Here is a 24,315-nt window from a genome sequence, read left to right as displayed (position 1 = left end):
AGACCGAAAAAGGAAAATATTTTCACTGATATTGACTACCAGTTTATCCGTTATTTTATTCAACAGTTCAGGAATAATCTTCTTTGAGAAAAAACATATTTTATTTAATAAAGCAAAAGTTCTTTCTAAAACCAAGACCTAGATGGTAGTATTTTAAACAGACAAAAGTCCCTCTTGAAACCAAGACTAAAAAGGAAAGTATAGGCTATTGCCTATCTAGATAAAACAATACACTAAAACAGGAAGTATATTTGGATAAAACAACATTTTAAATAATATGTTTGGTCTATCTCGAGGTGTATGAAATCAAGACAGAATTAAAGAGTGTTTTATTGGATTTTATGTGTTTTAAGTTTTTCAGTTTGTCACATTAATAAAGTTTTTTACATGTCATTATAAAAATAAACAAATAAAAACCTAAAGCATCCAAATTTTAGTATTATGCTACAATAAGCAGCATTAAAATCATTCAAAAACAAACAAAAACAGAACAAATAAACAACAACAACATATATAAGAAAAACAAAAGAAATTTCAAATAATTGATTAATAATTTCCAGTCCTCTGATTGGTTAATTATTTTCCCGCCTTAAAATTGCGCAAATATTCAATTGAAAATAGAAATTTTTTTTTTTTTGCAGTTTAGGGGTTACAAAGAAGTTGCAACAATGTAAAAACATTCTTTTAACTTTTTAGACTAAACTAATGCTACAATATTACCAAATATTACTGCCTACGGACTTTTACCAATATAATTTAACCTCAACTTGCCATACCTAAAACGATGTAGCCTACACCTTCATTTTACACCTAAACCAGAATGAGGAACTAAACTAGTTACCTGGGTTGTTTCGCAAGACGCGATACCATACTTCCTCGGTCGGGAAACCCCCCGGTATTTGTCTGTGACGTCATAATAACTCTCCTTCTTGACGCGTCGCGCTTTCTATTGTTTAAGCGGGTACGTGACAATCACAATTGTAGTGTCGCTGCCAGACAATGCTATATTGTTACTAAACTATCTTTAAAAACGAGACTAAACAAGACAAGAATTGCCCGAAAAAAAAACAAGAAAGGACTATTTCTGGATTATAGTTTAATATTTCGTGGTTAAACCAATAGCGTCGTACGCAAAAGTTAGAAGGCGTCAGCTGAGGGTGTTTACAACGTTTAAAAAAATAAATATTCACACAGTTACATACATGGTAACTCATATGCGAGCACAAGGCGAGCTACATAAAACGACTGTTGTTTTCCGGACACGCGATAATAAAGAGAGTTACATTCACTCATTCATTCAAATTATATTACGTAAATGCGAGTTCCATTAAATAAAGTAGGTTGGGGTAGGATGGTTTACGTTTTCATTCACTTTTATCGTCCCATTTGGTATTTAACAAAGAATATTTACAGAATTGTATAACCGTATACCCTCCCGACTCTAAATAAACGTTGTTAGTTGTTCAAAACATGATTATGAAATATGGGATATTATGTGTTAACGGTATCCATCTTACCTCACAGTACAATACACATGGTATACAGCAAAGCAAAGAAAAACAAGTATGGAAATATGTGAAACACAAGACAGTTGATACACTCTATTTAACTATTATACAGTAGGGTGGGAGAAGATGGGACATCTTTTAACTATATTTTCTCGTTCCATTTACCAGTAAACAAAGAACATTTAAAGAATTATAAAACTATATCCCCACGACTCCCATAGGGCGTTGTTAATTGTTTAAAATACGATCAGGATACTTGGATATATTGTGCTAAAGGTGACCCATCTTCCACACCTCACTATAGTTGTTTAATGGGAATATTGCCTTTCATTATTTGATCTTCGCTCTCGTATTCAAAAAAAGAAATTATGTTATGTAATACCGTCCTGACGAACAGTTAACGCATATATAGTCTATAGGCTATAGTAGAGTGGGGGGGATGTAATCAAACTATTTTCCAGTTTCATTCGGTCGTAGGCAGAGAACCTCCAATGAATTATAAAACCGTATATTCTCACGACCCCCATAAACAAGTGTTAATTGTTTAAAATACGATCAGGATATTTAGATATTAAGTGCTAAAGGTGTCCCGTCTTCCCCACCATACTATGCATATAATGTTTAGTTTAGTATACACACAAGGGCAGCCATAAGGAATGTAGCCACAAATCCTTGGGCCTTGTAACTCGCTGCTCTAGATATTTGGTATTTTAGAATCTTTCTTCCATTTAAAGGCTGGGTTGGTCTAAAGTTATCAATCACTGGGGTTGTTCCTGTTTTGTAGACCTTTGTCTTCAGAATAGTGGCCTGGGTAAACAATGTTATTTTATTAGAACTGTTTTAATGAACTCTATATAGGTGTACGGTACGGGTGTTTTGTTTCATACCGCTCGTGCCCGGTTACGAATTATATTCGTATGTTACTTTATGTGTGATGAAATGTTGAATTTTTTGATGTTCATGTAAAGAGATAAACATTTAAATGGCTAAGAATTTTAGTGTCGGTACAACGTATCCTATACTCCCCAGCCGGGGTTTGATGTCACAACCCTTCAGTTCACACCTACCTGAGAAGCAGATATTTCGATCGGTTCTTTGAAGACGGTCCAAATAACAGTCTCAGAGCATGGGGGTGTCGTTAGCGAACCGCTGTTGATATTCAGGAATTAATGGATTGTGTAATTGGTAGAGTGAATGGTAAATATTGTCGTATGGCGGATTAAACGTCCGTATTAAAGGCTTTTTATACAGAAAGAGATAATTTAAATATATTACATTATACCTGGTATATATACAAATAAGCCAGAGTTGGTAACTTGAAATGAATGTAACTTATTTACCCAACGACAGTTGTTATGACATGGGTGTTCTGTTGCATACACCTCGTGCCAGCTTACGAGTTACGATGTATGTAATTTGTTATTCTCGTGTGATGACAGGGCAACGACAGTGGTTGTAACAAGGGTGTTCTATTTCATACACCTCATGCCCCCCTACAAGTATTATTTTGTAGGCAATCATTTATATTTTTCCGTCTTAAATATGCTTACAAGCTTACTTATATCGGTAATACACAGATAGCTTGGGCAGCAGTAAGCTTGGGGCAAAGGCAGGGATGTTTTTATTTGTGTTGCTGGCGAAACCATTTTGGATTTGGTCAGTAATCTTGGCAAAATTAACGTTGCTTTTGGATGCTGTGTCCTAGTGGAAATAAGGACTATTTTAATAATGATAATATTACTTTTACTTGCTTCTTCGATTACGGTAGCGAAGATTGAAAAACAGTTAGGAAAGAATATATATAGGTGAGGTCTTCAGTGAGGCACACCTGAGACCTCTGGAATGTCGGACTATCACCCCAATACCCAGGGTGCTACCATCTAGACCACTCTGAAGCAGTTTATAGACACTCAATAATATAGATTCTATTCTATAAGGGTAAGGTCTTCAGTGAGGTACACGTAAGACCTCTGGAACGTCGGACTATCACCCTAATACCCAGGGTGCTGCCATCAAGGCCCCACTAACACTTCAATTGAATCTAACTTACTCTATCCTCGCGTGGACGAAAACTACAATAATACGCTTGTTCTATTTCATACACACATCTCGTGTCCGCTTACTACCACATATGTAACTTATTTATCTTTGTGTGGCGGATGTTCTGTTTATACACCTCGTGTTGCCACATATATTTTTATAAGCGATGATACCTTTATGAAAAATGCCAATACAGCCAAGCCTTGAGGTTGGTTCAGTGCTTGGGAAATATTCGGATACTTTGTATTATAATGGACGATGTGCACCGAAGAATTGCTGGCCCTTCAACTTGTGCTCAGAACCAGTAGTTTTACCCCAATGGAAATGATACTGAACAGCCTGTAGGGTGGGAAATATGAATGAATGAAACAAACCTCGTGCCCGCTTACAAGTTACCACGTATGTAACTTTGTGAGTGAATATTAATGAATGCCGTACGCAGTGCCTAAGAACGAGTTACCATCATGCAGTCACACTACGAATGCTACAAACAATATTTACCTTGTAGGAGTTAGGCAGAAACGCTGCATTAGTAATCGTATATCCTCCAGTCATATCTACTTGTACTGTAAAATAAGGTATAGTGGGGTGGGGGAAGATGGGACACCTTTAGCACGAAATATATAAACATCCTGATCGTGTTTTAAACAATTAACAATGGTCTATGAAAGTCGCGAGGACAAGGTTTTATAATTCCTTGAATGTTTTTTGTTTGCTACCAAAATGTACGAGAAATTAGAATGAAAAGGTGTCCCATCTTCCCCCATCCTACTATATACAAGTTATGTGTTATGTTTAATGTATTGCATTCAATTGCTTTATTACTAAAAGCACAGAAGTACAGTCTTCATAAAAATTCCAGAATACAAACAATCGCTTACGTGAATGGCCATTGTTATGGATACTCATTGACGTAGGAGCCGACAATGATGACGTCACGAACGGAACCGATTTTGCCTGTGACGTCACAGCGCTATCCACAATATAGATCGGTGATTGGCTCCTGCTACCACACGTGGTGTAATTGTTCTGCCATGTTGAAGGGCCTGTGGATTTAAATATAACATTCATTACGGTGATGGGGTAAAATGGTCGTCCCATTTGGTAGTAAACAAAGCTTATTTAAAATGTTTATAAAAATGGCACCATCACACTATAAAACAGCTTTGTTAATTTTTAAAAACACGATTAGGAAATGTAGGAATTAGATTTTAACGATATCCCATCCTAACTCACAGCACTATATATTTTTGTTTATAATGGTCACGCCTTTTATCCACAACTTTATTTCTTTCTTTTTTATCAATAAGCGTGTTTTTTAACAACTGTTGTTTTACCGCTACTACCCGACTTTTCGCTTTTGTCAACTCTCTTGTTCTTCGTTATCGTGACCGAAAAGACAAAATGAATTTCATTCATTCATTCATTCATTTATCCATTTGAATACAGTAGCGAAGAAGTATTAAAATAACAAAGAGGTGGGAAACAACAGCAATGCGACAAGATATATGGAGATATATGCGACCCATAACAAGATATATAGTAGGGCGGGGGGAGATGGGACACCTCTTCGTTCTATTTTCTCGTCCCATTTGGTAATAAACAAATAACATTCAATGAATTATTAAACCGTATCTTCACGACTACCATAGACCGTTGTTAATTGTTTGAAACGCGATTTGGTTATTTAGATATTATGTGTTAAAGGTCTTCTATCTTCTCCCACCCTACTATATGCATGTATGGAAAAGCGCGTGAGTTAAAAGTGAGGTCATTGAACCCAAGCTTGGCTGTTAGGTATATGTCATAACGACTGTCGTTTTATATTAACATTCCGTGGTTTCGCCTTTGTAAGCTGCATAACGACCTTCGTTGTCGTGACCGAACAATAACGATATTTATTCACTTTAAATTGTATAACAGCGGTTGTATCAAACATGGTTGCAAAACGCGTTCCACCCTTGGCGCCGGGGTAATAAGTCAGCTTTGTCCTAAATCTGAGGTTTCATTGCGAGCAATTTAATTGATATAAAGGAGGGTGGGAGAAGATACGGTATATTTTCATTATATTTTCTCGTCCCATTTGGTAGTAAACAAAGAACATTTAAAGAATTATATAACCATATCACCACGACTCCCATGGACCGTTGTTAATTGTTTAAAACACGGTCAGGATATTTGAATAATATGTGCTATCGGTGGCCCGTCTTCCCTCAACCTACTAAATGACATAACGTTTTATATACAGTATGGCAACCAAATAACTCTTGCTCTTTAACTCTTACATGGTACTGTGGGGTAAGATGGAACACGGTACCATATAATACGACATTTTAGAATCGTTAGGATACGGTTATACAATTCTATATATAGTGGGGTGGGGGAAGATGGGACACCTTAAGCACGAAATATATAAATATCCTGATCGTGTTTTAAACAATTACAATGGTCTATAAAAGTCGCGAGGAAAAGGTTTTATAATTCCTTGAATGGATTTTGTTTGCTACCAAAATGTACGAGAAAATAGAATAAAAAGGTGTCCCGTCTTCCCCCATCCTACTATATATGCTTTGTTTACCACCAATAAATAAGCAGTTTCCACCCTACTATATATTTATACATTACCTTGTGCACCATAATCCCATGCCGCGTTTCCAGTTGTGTTGTCCAAGCTCGCTGTAATATAATATTAGGTTTTAAACTAAAAACTAAACCATATAGCAGGTAAGAGTAAATGGTTGAATGGTATGCAAAAATCAGTATATAGTGTAGATTAGAAAATAGTAGAGAAATACTGTTTACAGAATACCTAAAGCAAGCGTGGGGGAAATTAGTGTGTCAAGCGTGCCAAATACATTTCGGATAAAAGCAAATTCAGACCTAGATCCGGACTCCCTGCGAAGTGCTGCCGTTATTGGGCTTTAAATGAATTGTCGCTTATTTATCCCCCGTGGCGGTGCAATGACAGTCGTTATAACATGGATGTTTTGTTCCATACAACTATTGCTCACCTAAACAAGTTACCACGTATGTAAATTACCACATGTAACTTGTTTAACCTCGCATGGCCGGTAAACGAAAGTCGTTATAACGCAAGTGTTCTATTTCATACACCTTGTGCCAGCTTACAAGTTACCACATATGCAACTTATTTATCCTCGCATGGCCGGTAAACGAAAGTCGTTATAACACGGGTATTCTGTTTCATGCACGTCGTGCCAGCTTACAAGTTACCACGTATGTAACTTCGGTAAATTAGTATTAAATAAACAGCAGTCGCATACTCACCAACTAAAAGAATAGCAACTACAAGATAAACCTTCATTATCGAACTTGTTGACCCCGTACAGAAATATGTATAATCCCAAATGCCCGATATATATACAAAATGGCTATACACCACAATACCTGATAAAATAAGGCGAAAATTAGCGTTATGTATTTTTTACTGCAGTAATATATTTAATTAATACTTTTGTTCAAGAAGTTTTTATCCTCAAAGATGTCTTTTTGCCATTCTATTCGTTGTTTTAATTAGTTTTATCTTTGTTATCGTATTCGAAGAAATAAATAAATATTTTGTTGTAGTTTCTGTAAATTTTACATTTCTAGGTATAAACCTACAACAGCATAAGTTTAGTTTGCCAAGAACGCTCATACTTGCGGCGACTGCAGAGTCCATATAATGCCTATATAGCTAAAATTGCGCTTTAAACTGCAGGGGCGATAATGCATATATAGTAGAGTGGGGAAAGATGGGACACCGTTTCGTTTAGTTTTCTCTTTCCATTAGATAATAAACAAAGAACATTCAATGAATTATAAAACCGTATCCTCACGACTTCCACAGACCGTTGTTAATTTCTTAAAACACGATCAGGCTATTTGGATATTGTGTATTAAAGGTGTCCCATCTTCTCCCACCCTACTATACACCTGCCTTATAAAAAAGATACTTTAACCAGGTATTGCCTATATCTAGCATTATAGATCTTCCCTAAAACGAGCCAACCAGGTGCATATAATTCAAACGCTTTCTTCTCAATAAAACCTGCATACATACTAAACCGCTTTTCCTGCAGAACTGCCTATCTTAACTCCTATACCCACGCAAGAGCCAAATACCCTCAGCCTAAACCAGGTGTGGCTAAATACGTTTAATTTCCGCTAAAACGCCATTGCATATAGACTTATAAGGCGACACCTATGAAATTATAGTCAACAACCTATCCCACTTTGCTGATGACGTCATTTCTCATGACGTCACGATTTCCCAAATAAACATCATATCAATCAAACACATCTGAAGCGTCTCGTGCATCCGGAAGATAAAGCGCTTCCCGGATGCAAGAAGCTCCTCCAGCGGAACAACAGTCTTTTTTTTGCGTCTGCTATAGCAGGCATAGTAAAAAACACTTTTATCGGCTAGCCCGCTATGAACGTCAATGATGTAAAGTAACCCCTTTTTCCTTCTGTCTGGTATATAAACAACTTTCGTTTTTTATATACTTTGTTACTTCTGCTATACCAGGCATAGTGTCAAAAAATAGTATTTTATTGGCTCATAGGGTATTTATAACGTTAAAAATATCCAAACATTTCGTCTGTCTTATACCACTCTCTATATCTCTAGTAGGCCGTGGTCTTACCAGTATACTATGGTCTTACGTTAACTTTATTTTATGCTAACGTTTTGTCGGCCTTTCGGTGATAATGGTCCGAAAAAAGATTGTATTTTTAATGATTTATTAATTTTAACCAGAAGCCGCTCGTTTTTGCTCCATTCAAATTTACTTTTGATTGATTGATCACAGGAATCATTATGACGGCATAACCACCTCGCATGTGGATTGGAGAAAAACAAAGGAAGCGGAATTGAAACACAATTGGTGATTATGACGTCATACAGGACGCTTTTATTTCTTCCGACGTTTGACGAATCGATAGTGACGTTTCCCGGTCATGTAAGTATAGGGCCAACGTCAGGGCTGGTTTTGAATAAATAAAGCAATTTATCCATAACGTATAGGCATAAGGTGTGTATTTATGAATGAATGAATGCAACTTGTTTGTCTGTGTTCTGTTTCTTAAAACAGACTGTGCCCGGGTATATGTATTACCACGAATGTAACTTTGGTCACCCCATTAAAAGTGACCATATTCTTCCGCGCCGCGCAAGTAGTTAGCGCGTCTACTTCTAGCCAAGGGTTGTAAGTTCGAGGCTCGGTGCTGCTACACTGTGGGCATGTGTGTCCTTGGGCAAGATACGTAACAGTAATTGCTTCAACCCAGTGGTAACTCAATATATTTTGTAAATTTTCAGTCATGTATTGAAAAAAAAAGTAAAAAATAAAAATAATAATTAGTAAGTACCCTACATATGTGGTAACTCGCACGCGTCGTTTGAAACAGTAAAATCTACGCAATAATGACTAAAGTTGCCCTACCCCACTTGAAAAAACAAGCTACATTAATTGTGTCAAAATGTCCGACAAAAAGACGATTCGTCATCAAATTTGCGCGCCATAAATCGGGGATTCCCCTTTCTCTTATCATTGCATTGCGTCATAAAACGCGATTGTTTTCTAACAGTAAATTCGCGTCGAAATCTTCGCTATGGGCTGGTTAAATTTATCTTCAACTGTAAGTTATGTCTTATCCAAGCTACCGCGACCAAAATCCGACGCCATGAAACGGTCTTTAGCAGTTACAGCATCGTTTGCAAGTTTACTCGCTTTAATTGGAGCTGCTTTATATTTCCGAAGGTAAGTCTGTTAATTTGTACTTTGCATTTGTTTTAGTAAAAAAATAGCTTTAAAAAATAGCTCTCTAAAACCAATTTACATTTAAATAACTCCTTAGATTACAGTTGCATTTAGGTTAGTAAAACAAAAACCTATTTTTATTTCCAACAAATTTCATTTGCATTCCAACAAATATACCCATTTTTGCATAGTTTTGGAACTACAGACTTATTTTAAATATTAATTTTCATTTAAAACGCAAAACCTATGATGTTTGGGTATTGGGATTCCAGGTTCAAAGCTTACTTAGGTAACTTGTTTTACAGGAAACGTCAGAAACGAATTAAAGGCAAAGGTCGCTCTGAAGTCGAAAGAAAGAACAAAACTAATGAAGAATTTGCTGCAAATGGTCTCACATTATGTGTGTATGCTGTGATGTGTTCTATGTTTATTTAAAAGTGGAAAACTAAGGGGTTTAAAACACAGGTGTTGCACACCATACATGGTGGCTTCATACACCTCATGTTCACTGTCGAGTTAGGATACTTTCATGTTTATCCTCGAGGTGGGAAACCAAAGGGTTTAATACATGGGTGTTGCACACCATACATGGTGGCTTCATACACATCATGTTCACTGTCAAGTTCGGATACTTTCATGTTTATCCTCGGGGTGGGAAACCAAGGGGTTTAATACACAGGTGTTGCACACCATACATGGTGGCTTCATGCATCTCATGCTCACAACATTGCAGTTTCCAACACTTATTTTAAATAAAGTTTTTATCTAATTTACAGTTGCACAGATGTGTTTAATGGTATACTACATATACAGGGTAAAGCCAATATTGTTAATATTCCCCTTTTAACTCTCAGCACCCAGTGGAGTAAAACGTCTCCGAAATCGCAGAAAACGAAACAATTCCTTCTCCCCGAGTTTGACGTCATCTGCTGGTAGTTCTTCTAGATCAAGGTAGCTTATGGCTTTCATATATTAAACTCTTGATAATACTTACTGTTTTTTTAATTTGTGACCAGTTTTAGTTTTTCCAAATATTATATAGGTTTAGGTTTTAGAAAAAACAGAACATTCTATAAACTTCTAACATTGAATCCTACGTACTAAACTACCATCAATTTAATGTACCAAAGTGCTTTTTCAACCAATAAGTTCATCTTTCACTTTTACTTCCTATTTATAACAATTAATTGCACAGACTCAACAAACCATTGGTTGACGGGAAAAGTTTGCAACAAATAGAACAACTTTATCAAGAAGGTTAGTGGTATATAGAAAAAAACAATAAAACATATTAACAAGTTGTGTGTTTTTGTCGTATTTGTATAATTTTTCATTACCTTTTGATATTTGTTAACATTTTTGATCATTTAACATTAAGCTGTCCAGAAAATCAGTGTTTTAGAATATCAGTGTATCTCTATCATTGAGAATCTCTATCATTGAGAATCTCTATCATTGTATCTCTATCATTTAAATTGCTTATAGATGTATTTACTATTATGTATCTGGGCTTTAAATTGCTCAAAGGTCAAAGAACTTACAATAAAAATGTGTAAACAATAACTACTTATTTAAGTCTGATTTTAACCCAGGAGTAAATTCATTTGAATCAGCACTCGGTAAATGGGAGGAAGCTTCTGTTATTCTGCAAACTGGATCCCCTACATGGTTGGATATTGCGTTGTTACTTCAACTTGTGTCTAATATGCTGGCTTTTGAACTAAGCATAGTTTGGATATTTTGTTGCTACTTAAACATAAGTATTAAAGAGATCTCCTTGTATTTTTTTGATTGTGAAGACTGACAATAAAGGACTGATATTTATTGGGCAAGACATTATCAGGGTTTCGCGTTAAGTATCCTGCCCAAGGACACATGAGCTAAAAATGGTAGCAGCATCGAGCTTTGAACCTATATCCACTGAGCCACAAGCTTGCCAACCACTGTGCCATGCCCTTATGATCATAATGACTTGTTTTTATATTCATTACATAGTAAGAGACGTCAGACTTCTATGTAATAAAGTGGTAATTGACACTTCTACTTATATATACATATCTTTCTTACAAAGTATTTTCCTTACACAGTAGTGCAGCTGCGGCGAGCCCATCAAGCAGTCGGTCCCACAGAAGGTTAGAGTTTAGTGGTAAACGGAATACTGTGCGTGAAAATCGTTTGTTGAGAAGTAATCGTGTCCGAAGATATTCGTACAAGTAAGTTAGGTGTGGATTTCTTGTGTCTTGTCGTATACTATTCTATATGGGTGAGATCCTACAGTCAGGCATGACATGGGACTTGGGATTTAAGCCAGAGTTGGCCCATTACCCCAACATTGTATATGCACATTTTATTCTATATGGGTGAGGTCCTACAGCCAGGCACGCCATGGGACCTGGGGTTTAGACCAGAGTTGGCCCATTACCCCAACACCCAGACTGTGAAAAGTGGTGCAACCAATTGAAGGTTATTGTTTTGTTGGTATTTGTTATACCAAAATAAATATATCATTATAACTGCTTGTAGATGCTACAGCATTCAAGTGCCCTTCACTTTAAATGATTGCCACACATTCCATTTATAATATTGACCTTGCATAACTATTAGGAGATAATCCTTTAATCCACCGTTATCACTAGTACTGGTGAGGTAGTGAGTGTGCCTGGAGAGGTAACCCAGAGGTTATGGGTTCAAGGCTTGTCACTGCTACCATTGTGGGCGTTTGTGACCTTAGGCAAGACACCTAACGCCAATTTCTCCAACCAAGTGGTCACTAATGGGTTGTCTAAAATTGTCAGCCATACAGTACAAAAAAACAATCACTCACAAAGTTACATACGTGGTAACCTGTAAGCGGGCACGAGGTGTATGAAACAGAACACCCATGTTGTAATACCTGTCGTTGCCTTGCCATGAGGATAAACAATTTTATGTACATTTTTTAAATTAAGGATAAACAAATTGTATATTTACATTTATTTATATTTCCACAGTACTTCTAGCCCCACCACCCCCCATGGCTGTGTAAGATCTGGATCATTCACCCTTGGTTACGATGATCACAAACTTAACAATAACCATTGTTATTCTGACAAAGATATATCGAAAATTTCATCTTTGCTGGATACTTCAACCAGTGTGGTAAGTAGTTATTGCATTGCTTATACATTGCTATATAAGATATTGTAATGCATAAGCTTGAATTTTTATATGGGTGAGATATAAATAATATTTGGAAACAATGAGTGAGGTTGTTTAATGTGACATTACAAAGCTGGGGTGACATTGTTAAATACAGTTACATTTATAGTTGTCAAACATAGGGAACCTCATTGATTAATGTGGTGAACGCAATATACTTGGCTCTGCTTGTTTGTATAGACACCTAACAGCAGGGTAAAATCTGAGGTGACATTGTTAAAATACAGTTACATTTATAGTTGTCAAACATGGGGAACCTCATTGATTAATGTGATGAATGCAATATATTTTGACTCTGCTTGTTTGTATAAACGCCTAACAGCAGGGTAAAAGCTATCACGCTTTTTTAAAAAAAATGTTGTGTCTGAAAACAGACAATAACAATTATAATAATCTTAATTACAAATATTGCAGTGTATGTTACCTCACAAGTATCATTGTGTTTAATTTATGACATCATAATTCACAGGATGACATCGACAAATCATTATTTGATGACAAATTACATTCAATTGTTGAAAGAGCCCAGTTATTACAAGATGCGTTCGACCATATATTATATGATGATAGTGACACAGGTGAAAAAAGCTATTGCATAATAATATAATTTTATTTAAAAACTCAGTGTATTTTAGGCGTATATTACTTCTGTACTTTCTACCCAGCACCAAATTGACTGTACCATATGCATATCATATGATAATGGTATTATATATATTTCTGCTACAAGTTCAGCATTCTATATAGTTTGGAATTAAAACCACTGTTATTCTATATACTGGTCCTATGGGTTAAGACAAGGATATTTTGCCCAGAATTGCCTAATTATTCCTACTGTGGTACTAAACATTTCAAGCTATGCTTGAGGTTACAACTATAGTATACATTATGCAACGCTAGTATTACTTAATGCTGTTTATTACTGGTACTATATATGAACAGGATCTGACACTGACATGACATTAACTTTACCATGCTATATAATAACTTGTAATATATACGAACAGGACCTGACACTGACATGACATTAACTTTACCATGCTATATAATAACTTGTAATATATATGAACAGGATCTGACACTGACATGACGTTAACTTTACCATGCTATATAATAACTTGTAATATATATGAACAGGATCTGACACTGACATGACATTAACTTTACCATGCTATATAATAACTTGTAATATATATGAACAGGATCTGACACTGACATGACGTTAACTTTACCATGCTATATAATAACTTGTAATATATACGAACAGGATCTGACACTGACATGACATTAACTTTACCATGCTATATAATAACTTGTAATATATATGAACAGGATCTGACACTGACATGACATTAACTGGCCATGATGATGAAATATCGGATGTCGATTCTGAATCAAATGATTCCTTTGTGTCAGCTAGGGAGGTAGGGACTCATTATTGCAAAAGTAACATACACTGTACCTTAGCCCCATGCTGTATCATATACTATAAAGGTTATATTCCTATAAAAGACTGATATTGCTAGTGTAGCGTTTAGCTTCTATAACCACAAAACAAGTCTGTTCACTTAGGGATTCAACAACAATTGGTTTATTCTAACCTTAAAATATGGGATGGGAAACGAAAAGGCCCTTACGCAATAAAATCAATCAACGAAAAACACAGGAATTTAACACGAAATAAACGAAAGATTGGCCGATGGTAATCGCCCCGCGCGCTGTAACTCGACATTGAAATAAAATGTAACTATAGTAGCTGGCTGTGGCTAACAAAACGGACTAAAAATAAGATAGCAAATAGATAAGCAACAAAACATATATATTGATTATTACACTAGTTATTGGTGAGCTCTTTGCAATTAACAATAACTGGTGCTGTCATTCCTCAAATATCTTTAGATAAAAGTTTTTTTACTATTTTATTCTAAATGGGTAAGCTACAATGTTGCACACCACCTTATTTCACCTGTAAAGAAAATAGAAGAATGTAACTGTATCACATTTCATTGTTTAGTCATTATTTAGTTAAAATTTCATTATTTAGCATTGAGTTTCAATCATTTTTTTTTTAGTATTTATTTAGTTACAGACAGATGAACTTGGTTTAAAACTTCTTATGTTGTACAATGATGTCTAATGCAGTATTAAGTCTTATGTTTCAATGTATTTTCAGTCCTGGGACACTTTCTCATTAGACGGCCACCCCCATAGCATGTTAATGTATGAACAAGCATTGCTACTTGTGGAAAAAGGGGAAGTTTTATGCAGGACATACAGGTGCAATATATGTGTTTTAATATACAATTATGTGTAAGTGGGTGATACAAATACATGGGTACAGGTTGGTTATATGTGTATTACTATACAACCACATATAGGTTATAGGTGGAATTCAATGTGATATAAATAACGAAAGGATTTGAATTTCTTAAAACGTAGAGGTGCACAGGTGGGCTTTATATGTGTTTTATTACACATTGGGCAATTGGTGTTATGTTTTTCTTCATTTAACAAAATTTGTTGCTAAAATGCAGTTATTACTGATATAGGCGTGTCATTTGTATGAAACAGAACACCCATGTTATAATGATCATCGTTGCCCCGCTATACAAGGATAAATAAGTTGCGTATATGGTAACTCGTAAGTGGGCACGAGGTGTATAAAAACGGAACACCCGTGTTATAACGACTGTCATTGCCCCGCCATGCGAGGATAAATAAGTTACATTTATTCATTTTTTCATTATTTATCTGTATATGTTTGTTATTGTAACTAAAATCCTTCCTATTTTCACAAGTCTGAAAAAATGTACCGAGTTAACTCATTCTTGTTCGCAGATCCGAGTTACTGGATTGTTTTTCTGATGATGAGTTTCTTGCCAAGCTACACTGTGTTAGACAAGGCATATCGGTTTGTATTTATTTTGTATGTGTTTTATACTTGGTGACTTATCCATGGTTGCCACTCCCATGCCCACAGTCGAGCTGCTGAAGCTATTGCAGTGTGTGGATAAGCAGACATGACTGTTATTTCTCCCACAAATAAATATACCAACACCACCACACGACCCCTATTTTATCTTATATCTATGTAATAAATTCTCACTAGGTGATGCTAGAGGACTTATCAGTACGTAGCTGGCTCACCGAAACGGGCCGTGCGATGATCGAATGCATCTTGTGTGCGGCGGAACGTAGCACAGACGATTTCCGGGTCGCGTTTCATTCAATGATGGATTATGTTGCTGATAGTGAAAACTGGAAGCAGATAAATGAGGAATTGAAAAGTAGAAAGGTGAGGTTCTGAATGGAAACACTGCAGATTTTGGCTGGCAACACTGGAGATTTGGATGAGAGATTGAGACGTTGTTATTAGTTGTAACTGGGTAGTGTAATGCATATGATAGTTTAGTTTTATAAGTTAATAAAACTACATCTTTTGGGTTTAGGTGTTGGGGTAATAGACCTACATCCCAGGCCCACGTGTGGCTTACTAATACCATGCTTGGTATTCCCCTAACTTAGTACCTAAGATAATAAGGCCCAAGATAGTAGTACATTCGGTATTAAGTAACAGATACAAAACCCAATGTCTTAGTATTTCTTTTCACTGTGTCATAACCTCTTAATTAACTTTAATACCCAGGTTGTCCAGATGACTTTTTATGATGTTATATTAGACTTCATGATAATGGACTCGTTTGATGACTTGGACCAACCACCAAGTGCTGTAATGGCTATCCTTAGTAATAGATGGTTGTCTGATAGTTTAAAAGAATCGGTAAGTGTTTTTAGGCTGCTGTTGCAACCATGCAAAATGTATTATTAAAATAGCCTTTGTGGTACTAAAGTGTTAGTTTTATCGCATCAAAGACATTGAATGTGTCGCTGTACAACATGCGAAAAGTTAGTCCTATAATTTATTGGTCGGTAAGATGTGTTTCATGAAATAAATAAAACTTATATGAGATAAATAGTTATACATAGTAAAATTAGCTGTCAAAAATACTAAAGTGTCGGTCAAATACAACTTAACTTAAATAAACACCTGTGAAAAGTGGTGCAACCAATTCAAGGTTATAGTTTTGTTGACACTTTGTAAAACTAGCTTTCAAAAATACTAAAGTGTCGGTCAAATACAACTTAACTTATATAAACACCTGTGAAAAGTGGTGCAACCAATTCAAGGTTATTGTTTTGTTGACACTTTGTAAAACTAGTCGTCAAAAATAATGAAGTGTCGGTCAAATACAACTTAACTTATATAAACACCTGTGAAAAGTGGTGCAACCAATTGTAAGGTGATTATCTCAACATTTTCATTATTACATCACATACATTTCTCTTACATCACAATATTAATTATGACAGGCAGTGTCAACAGCAATATGGTCTGTATTGAAAGCAAAACGAAGCCGATTAAAAGATCCCGAGGGATTTGTGTCTCATTTGTATGATATATCACAACACGTGACACCTGCGCTTGTGTGGGGGTTCCTGGGACCAGACGGAAGACTGAAGGAAATGTGTCACAAGTTTAAGGTGGGAAGGGGTGTTAAAGTTGTTGTGCTGTAGGGGTGGTGTTAAAGCTAGTGGACATTGTATGATCTTTAAATTAATGTTATGTTTTTACAATAAGTATAAAAACTCATTAAGTGGTTTAATGTTGTACTGTATATGCCACTGTTCTAAGCTTCGCACAAACTTTTATAAACACAAGGAAGGCAGGGGCAGTTAGATTCACAATCCTATAAACCCAATAGAACTTATTAGTTGTAATGTTTACTGATTAATGCTGTGCCAAAAGTTATAGTTAGCCTGCCCACCCTACATTTGCACCCATACTTACATTACAGGCATAATAAATATCGTCAAAATCAAACGTATTTCTCCCTGGCATAAAGTAATGTATTGGTTGTTATGATAACTGATTAATGCAGTGCTAAAGGTTATAGTTAGGCTGCCTACGTTTGCGCCTATTCTTACCCTACCTCGTCTCACCTCGATAACATTCTGGCGCTTTTGTTTCTGCTGCACTTGGTACTGCAGTATAGTCACGTTGTATAGCGTTTCCTTTAGGTTTATTATGATGTATTATATCGTTAACTTATTATTTGATTGTAGATATCCATCGTTTTAGTTTGTTAAACCTAAATATATCACAACCTCATTTCTCCCCAGCACGAAGTGATTCGATTCTTGACAGACTTGTTTAGTTTTGAGCGTGTCCGTTACTCCACTCCCTCCCAAATGTCTGATGATATCCTAATTATTACGAGGGAAAGATTCACTTCGTTACTTGAGTTCTTACATGACCCACAACTACAACTAACACCAAGGAATATTGATATGGTTGTGCCTTAAATCCGCATGTTAATCTACCATTTAAAATAAGAGCAATAACTTAAACATGTGGTTGTTTTTATATGGTTGTTATCTAAAACTACATGTTTAATTATATATCTACCCTATATCATGGGAGCGACATGTTTTTGATAACTGAGCAAAACTTACATATTTTAAATTGTAAACCTACCATTTAAGGGCAGTATTTACCCGTTTTTGATATTTGGTTACAACCTGGGTCTTGGGATATTATGTTTATACTCCCAACGCTTAACATTTGAGCAGTATTTATCAATGTTTTTATAATATAAGAATTTAACTAAAACACATTATCTTGACGGTAAAATGGTTAAATTATAAACAGAACTAATTCTTTAAAATTTGAGCAATAATTATATATTGTTTTATATATGGTTGTAGCTTGGTAGTTTATTCTTTTATTTTCCCCTTCTGCTATTTAGCATTGAGCAAGTATAAGTGTAATCTAGAACTTTTTGTTAAATAGTTATATACTTACTTAAACACCAAACATATTGAACAAATTAATAGAACTACTTTATTCAAATTCAAACTGCCTTTGCATTAACTCGTAAAATGGGGCAAATTTGTCATTTGAACTCTTTTGACTAATTAGGTTTTTATACATAGTTTAGTAAGACTTATAATAAAATGGGGAACTAATAAGTTAACACTAACATGCTACTGTTTATGCCACACTATTGCATGGCATGTACTACATACAATCTAATTTTATCACATTCAAAGTAAAATGGGATAAATATATATTTAAATATGGTTTGGTTTCTTCTACATTTTGGTTTACCCTAAAAGTAAACGTATAGTAGGGCCAGGAAAGATAAGCACCTTTAGCACATAATATGGAATATCCTGATCGTGTTTTAAACAATTAACAACGGTTTATGAGAGTTATGAGGATACGGATTTATATTTCTTTGAATGGTCTTTGTTTACTACCAAATTGGATAAGAAAATAGAAATAAAAGGTGTCCCATCTTACCCCACCCTACTCTACATTTACACTTTTTAAAACTGGAAATTTTTGCTAAAATTGACCAAAGGGTTTTAAATAAAAAGTGAAATTATTTCGCCTTCAACAGCAATGGGTTATAATAGTAGCATTTATAAAGTAGTTGCATTTTATCACTGTGTATTGCAAGCCATATAAATCTTCCCTATATTAACATTAATGGTGGCACCGATTTTTTAATATTTTAGGGGTTGCTACTGTAGCTTTCTTCATCTAAATGGCGCCCTGTGTCTTTATAAATACTGGGTTTCGCAAGTTAAATATTGGATCTTGTTAATTTTAGGATAAATTACTTTTATGATTGGGGAAACCAGACATTGCATCCCCTGTACTGTATAATCGGTGCCACTATATAATATATTTGGTACTTTTGTTTGTGATGTCATATTTATGGTGTTTGTTTGTCCATTGTTTCGTAACACTGGCTGCTATGTCTTATTTATACGATACATGTTTGTAAATGTGGGTTGAATTTTTGTGTTAAAACTGAAAACTTTACCAAGGACATTCGTATGTTTGCAATTCGTTTTATGCTAATTTTGTTTATAAACCGATAATTGTTGTTTGTTTTTATATCGCACCAAAGTATCTTCATTGTGAAGTTGTGCTGTTGTTTTACTTGATTACAATCACTGTTTTAAACTTTGGGATAAAATGGGATTTTTGAAATGATTTCTGAATATATTGCTCACCATATTTGTTTGTTGTAGTTATTATTTATTTGTAGTTATGCAGTTTCTATTCTATATGGATGAGGTCCTACAGCGAGACACGTCATGGGACCTGAGATTTAGACCATGGTTGGCCCATTACCCCAACATTGTAGTTATACAGTTTCTATTCTATATGGATGAGGTCCTACAGCGAGACACGTCATGGGACCTGAGATTTAGACCATGGTTGGCCCATTACCCCAACATTGTAGTTATACAGTTTCTATTCTATATGGGTGAGGTCCTACAGCGAGACACGTCATGGGACCTGAGATTTAGACCAGGGTTGGTCGAAGCCCCCAGCATTGTATATGCACATTCTATTCTATATGGGTGAGGTCCTACAGCGAGACACGTCATGGGACCTGAGATTTAGACCAGGGTTGGTCGAAGCCCCCAGCATTGTATATGCACATTCTATTCTATATGGGTGAGGTCCTACAGCGAGACACGTCATGGGACCTGAGATTTAGACCATGGTTGGCCCATTACCCCAACATTGTATATGCACATTCTATTCTATATGGGTGAGGTCCTACAGCGAGACACGTCATGGGACCTGAGATTTAGACCAGGGTTGGTCGAAGCCCCCAGCATTGTATATGCACATTCTATTCTATATGGGTGAGGTCCTACAGTGAGGCATGCCATGGGACCTGAGATTTAGACCATGGTTGGCCCCTTACCCCAACATTGTATATGCACATTCTATTCTATATGGGTGAGGTCCTACAGTGAGGCACGTCATGGGACCTGAGATTTAGACCAGGGTTGGTCGAAGCCCCCAGCATTGTATATGCACATTCTATTCTATATGGGTGAGGTCCTACAGCGAGACATGTCATGGGACCTGAGATTTAGACCATGGTTGGCCCATTACCCCAACATTGTATATGCATATTCTATTCTATATGGATGAGGTCCTACAGTGAGGCAGGCCATGGGACCTGAGATTTAGACCATGGTTGGCCCATTACCCCAACATTGTATATGTACATTCTATTCTATATGGGTGAGGTCTTACAGTGAGGCAGGCCATGGGGCCTGGGATTTAGTCCATGGTTGGCCCCTTACCCCAACATTGTATATGCACATTCTATTCTATATGGGTGAGGTCCTACAGTGAGGCACGTCATGGGACCTGAAATTTAGACCATGGTTGGCCCATTACCCCAACATTGTATATGCACATTCTATTCTATATGGGTGAGGTCCTACAGTGAGGCACGCCATGGGGCTTGAAAAACAAGAGTTGGCCAATTAGTTAAGCTTCCACAGTGTAACAGTTCAAGATTATATGTCTGTTTATAAAGTGATTTTACCAGCAAAGTAAGAAGTAGTCAGACCATTTATGCATTAGTTACATTAAACAGGAAAATAAAAAAGTTAAAAAGACATCTCTTCACACAAACAGTTTTTATAAAACAGATACATTTTAACCCAACTACTTTTGTTTATACGGAACAAAGAAGATCAAATTAATTAAGATAATGAAGAAATGAGATACAACAGTAAAAAGACATTATGTTTTATAAGGTACAAAAATATGTTCACAATTTTTCCAAATTAATTATATATATTATACATTTTTTCCTATTTCGTTGTAAATCGCCTTTATAAGGACAAAACAAAGCTGTTTATGATGTAATAATATGGAAGAGTGGTGTAACAAAGGTTTTACTATTAGCACATAAATTATACCAATTTTACAACCCCTTTATTACCTCTTTAATTTTAAACCTTTTTTTTATTATTTTCAGTTTAAAATACTATTTTCATTAATTTTGACCTAAACAACTGTTTAAATTAAACAAAAACAGAATCCATTTTGAAATACTTTCTTTAAAATTGCTTAAATTTATCAATAGTTTGCCTTAAAACTATTTTTCTCCTGCAGTTTTTCTTGAAATGCAAGATATTGTCCTAATGTATTTGTCCATTGTGATGTCATGATCCAATATTTGTCAAGCTCATAATGCCTTGTATGAAGTCATCCACCACAGATCAGGTAAGACTGCATTCGAATGCACTGCTATTGTTAAGACTACATAAGTTTTAACCGATTAATTTTACCGAAAAACATATGTTTTTTGCAGACAGTTTTGTGTTTTATGAATTTTATTCGTATTTTTTATGCTTTTGATTTTTAGATCAGTGTTCTATTTTTGCAAACTAAATGTTATTTAATAAATTCTTCAATAAAAAATATTATGTTATAAGTATTAAAAAAAACATTTTTTTTATTCGTTAATTAGCATAAAATCTCGTTAATTAGCATAAAAAAATCTAGCATAAAAATCTTTTCCAAAGCTTATTCATTTATATTTTTTTGTAACTTTTAACTAAACAGTTTTATCCCAATTGCTTTTGTAATTAGGCGTTAAGTGCATTTTGATTGACAGTTTTTACAAGTCAGATCTGTGCTATATATAGGTTATGATGCATTAGGGGTTATTTGGCCTAAATCCCAGGTTCCCCTGTTAAGCTATGCTATAAGAACTTGCCTATAGAATGTATAAGTTATGATAGCTGTTTGAATACATCTGTTAGCCATTCCTAATCTAATTATAAAAGCATTACTTGTGGTGTATAATGGTCAATTAAATGAATTGTTAACTTCACTTGTGGTTGATATAACATAGATTAATGTATGTGCGGTGTGGTGTGGGGAAATCAGTTTAAATTAAGAAGCGTCTCTGCTAGTTTCTGGCTTATTTTAAATGGATATTGTTTTAAACTGTTGTTTTGAGCTAAAATTAAGCAGTGTATTTTGCAAATTTTCTTATTTTTTATTAAATATAGTTTTCGAAATGTTATTCTATATGGGTGAGGTCCCATGCAGGCACATCAAATAAAGTTAAGTTTTTATACCAGAAGAAAGAAAAAAAAGAGATAAATAAAAATTATGTTTTTTTTTCTAATTGAATAATAAAATTGATTATCGTTTTCGAAAAGAGATAAATAAAACATTATTCTATGTATTCAGGCGTTTTGTTCCATTGATTACTCTTTTCGTTGTTTAAACAGTAATAGTAACCATCGTTTTGAAAATATGATATAATTATTCTATCCATTCAGGCTTTTTGTTTCATTGATCACCCTTTTTTCCATGTTTAAATATTAATACTAACTGTCGTTTAAAAAAATGGTAAAAATTATAATCAGTATTCAGATGTTTATTGCTCCTTTACATACAGGTATATCTATTAGCACTGGGCCATAATACCAATGGGTTCAGACTTTGATGATATCAGCCAGCCAAAATCAATGAAGGGAAAATGTGTCTTCAGTAAAACTGCAGTTATAGCTTATGTTGTGGTGACATGCTTGGTGATTGGTAAGTAACTGTGTAATTTTAAATGGTGTTTTATGGTGTATACTAACTGTGTATTTTTAAATGGTGTTTTATGGTGTATATTTTAATGTAGTGTAGCAATACATTGTAGTTATAACTGTAATTGTTACTAAAATGCATGTTACTATGTTTCTAGAAACTGTGTTTGATATTGTAAATGTTCTAATGTCCATTAATTCTAACATAGCGAAGCAAAAACTATCTATACCCCGTAGAGGCAGTTTATCGACACTCAGTAATAAAGATTTTATACTATAAGGGTGAGGTCTTCGGTGGGACACACCTGAGACCTGGGATGTAGGTCTATTACCCCAACACCCAGGGTGCTACCAACTTGACCTAACCTAGATTAATTACCACAGCATTTCCTTATTCTACTTTGATTTTAAACTTTTTTTTAGTTGCTGTTGGTTTAATGGCTGGTCTGATCAATAAAGATCAAACACCAGTCCAGGTTATACCAGTAACCACTACAACCAAAGCAACACCTGCTGCAACAACAACTATACAGCAGCAAACAACAGCTGTTGAAACCACAGTTGCGACGACCACTTCCCCGGGACCATGGTCCAGTATACGGTTGCCACCATTTTTGGTCCCAACACACTACATGGTTGATTTGAAACCTCAATTAGAACCGGATCAAGATGGTATATACCGGTTTTATGGTAAAAGTCAAGCTGACTTCATGGTCAGCCAACCCACCAACTACATTTACATTCACAGCAATAAGCTTAACTATACCAAAGTGGAAGTTAGCCAAACTGTAAGTAACTCTTACCTTTATTTTGCAAATTTAGTATCTATAATAATTTAGTATATATATAATTAAAATCTAAAGTGTAAATCTGGCCTGGATTCGAACCCAGGATCCCTGGTTCTCCAATCCTGGCCTGGATTTGAACCCAGGACCTCTGGTTCTCCAATCTTGGCCTGGATTTGAACCCAGGACCCCTGGTTCTTCAATTCTGGTCTGGATTTGAACCCAGGACCCTTGGTTCTCCAATCCCGGTCTGGATTTGAACCCAGGACTCCTGGTCTGGATTTGAACCCAGGATCCCCGGTTTTCCAACCCTGACCTATAACCCTATCATTACACCCCAAAATATATTTACAACACAGCGCACCCTAACCTCTATATTTGCATCCAGGGTGTTGCGGTCCAAGTGCAGCAATGGTGGCTGTATGAGCCCAACCAATACCTTATAGTAGAGCTGCAATCAAACATGACTGTAGGATCATCATACACGCTTATTACTGAGTTCCATGGTGAATTGGCAGATGACTTAGGTGGTATATACAGAAGCAAATACACCAATGCTGCAGGGAAACCTGTGTAAGT

General features: G+C 35.5%; 3 protein-coding genes and 1 long non-coding RNA gene across 15 annotated transcripts in view; 2 read left to right on the top strand and 2 right to left on the bottom strand.

Moving 5' to 3' along the window:
- Positions 1-1,076: 1,076 nt before the first annotated feature.
- LOC149725845 (carbonic anhydrase-like) lies at positions 1,077-6,980 on the bottom strand. Its single transcript, XM_089891370.1, is given in 9 exon segments — positions 1,077-2,315; positions 2,576-2,657; positions 3,067-3,209; positions 3,722-3,815; positions 3,817-3,887; positions 4,050-4,114; positions 4,430-4,594; positions 6,174-6,224; positions 6,837-6,980. Coding segments are annotated over 9 exon segments (894 nt in total). The 5' UTR covers positions 6,874-6,980; the 3' UTR covers positions 1,077-2,129.
- A 2,101-nt stretch (positions 6,981-9,081) lies between these two features.
- Positions 9,082-19,601, top strand: LOC149725844 (mitoguardin 2-like). Of its 2 annotated transcripts, none has more exons than XM_089891363.1 (15): positions 9,082-9,313; positions 9,619-9,701; positions 10,168-10,264; positions 10,509-10,570; positions 10,906-10,981; positions 11,401-11,526; positions 12,304-12,451; positions 12,981-13,089; positions 13,844-13,935; positions 14,685-14,788; positions 15,350-15,422; positions 15,621-15,806; positions 16,158-16,292; positions 16,883-17,053; positions 17,693-19,601. In XM_089891363.1, exons 1-15 carry the CDS (start codon positions 9,165-9,167, stop codon positions 17,873-17,875), a joined length of 1,794 nt encoding a protein of 597 aa, XP_089747489.1. In that variant the 5' UTR covers positions 9,082-9,164; the 3' UTR covers positions 17,876-19,601. The 2 variants fall into 2 exon arrangements, with proteins under 2 accessions (XP_089747489.1, XP_089747488.1); XM_089891362.1 differs by having other exon boundaries at positions 9,083-9,313; positions 9,619-9,713.
- Positions 18,140-24,315, bottom strand: part of LOC149725842 (uncharacterized) — a 19,361-nt gene continuing 13,185 nt past the window's right edge. For all 11 annotated transcript variants that reach the window (XR_016386376.1, XR_016386382.1, XR_016386385.1 and 8 more), the window contains one exon: positions 18,140-24,305. This is a non-coding gene — a long non-coding RNA (uncharacterized LOC149725842). The remainder of the gene's footprint in view (positions 24,306-24,315) is intronic.
- The window catches only part of LOC149725843 (aminopeptidase N-like), a 13,331-nt gene continuing 11,831 nt past the window's right edge, over positions 22,816-24,315 (top strand). The window contains exons 1-3 of the mRNA XM_089891361.1: positions 22,816-22,955; positions 23,375-23,739; positions 24,125-24,309. Of these exons, the coding sequence (XP_089747487.1) occupies positions 22,847-22,955; positions 23,375-23,739; positions 24,125-24,309 (659 nt within the window). The 5' untranslated portion in view covers positions 22,816-22,846. The remainder of the gene's footprint in view (positions 22,956-23,374; positions 23,740-24,124; positions 24,310-24,315) is intronic.

This window comes from Ciona robusta, chromosome 13 (assembly GCF_009617815.1).
Source record: "Ciona robusta chromosome 13, ASM961781v2".
NCBI lineage: Eukaryota > Metazoa > Chordata > Ascidiacea > Phlebobranchia > Cionidae > Ciona > Ciona robusta.
This window is presented reverse-complemented; position numbering and strand designations above follow the sequence as displayed.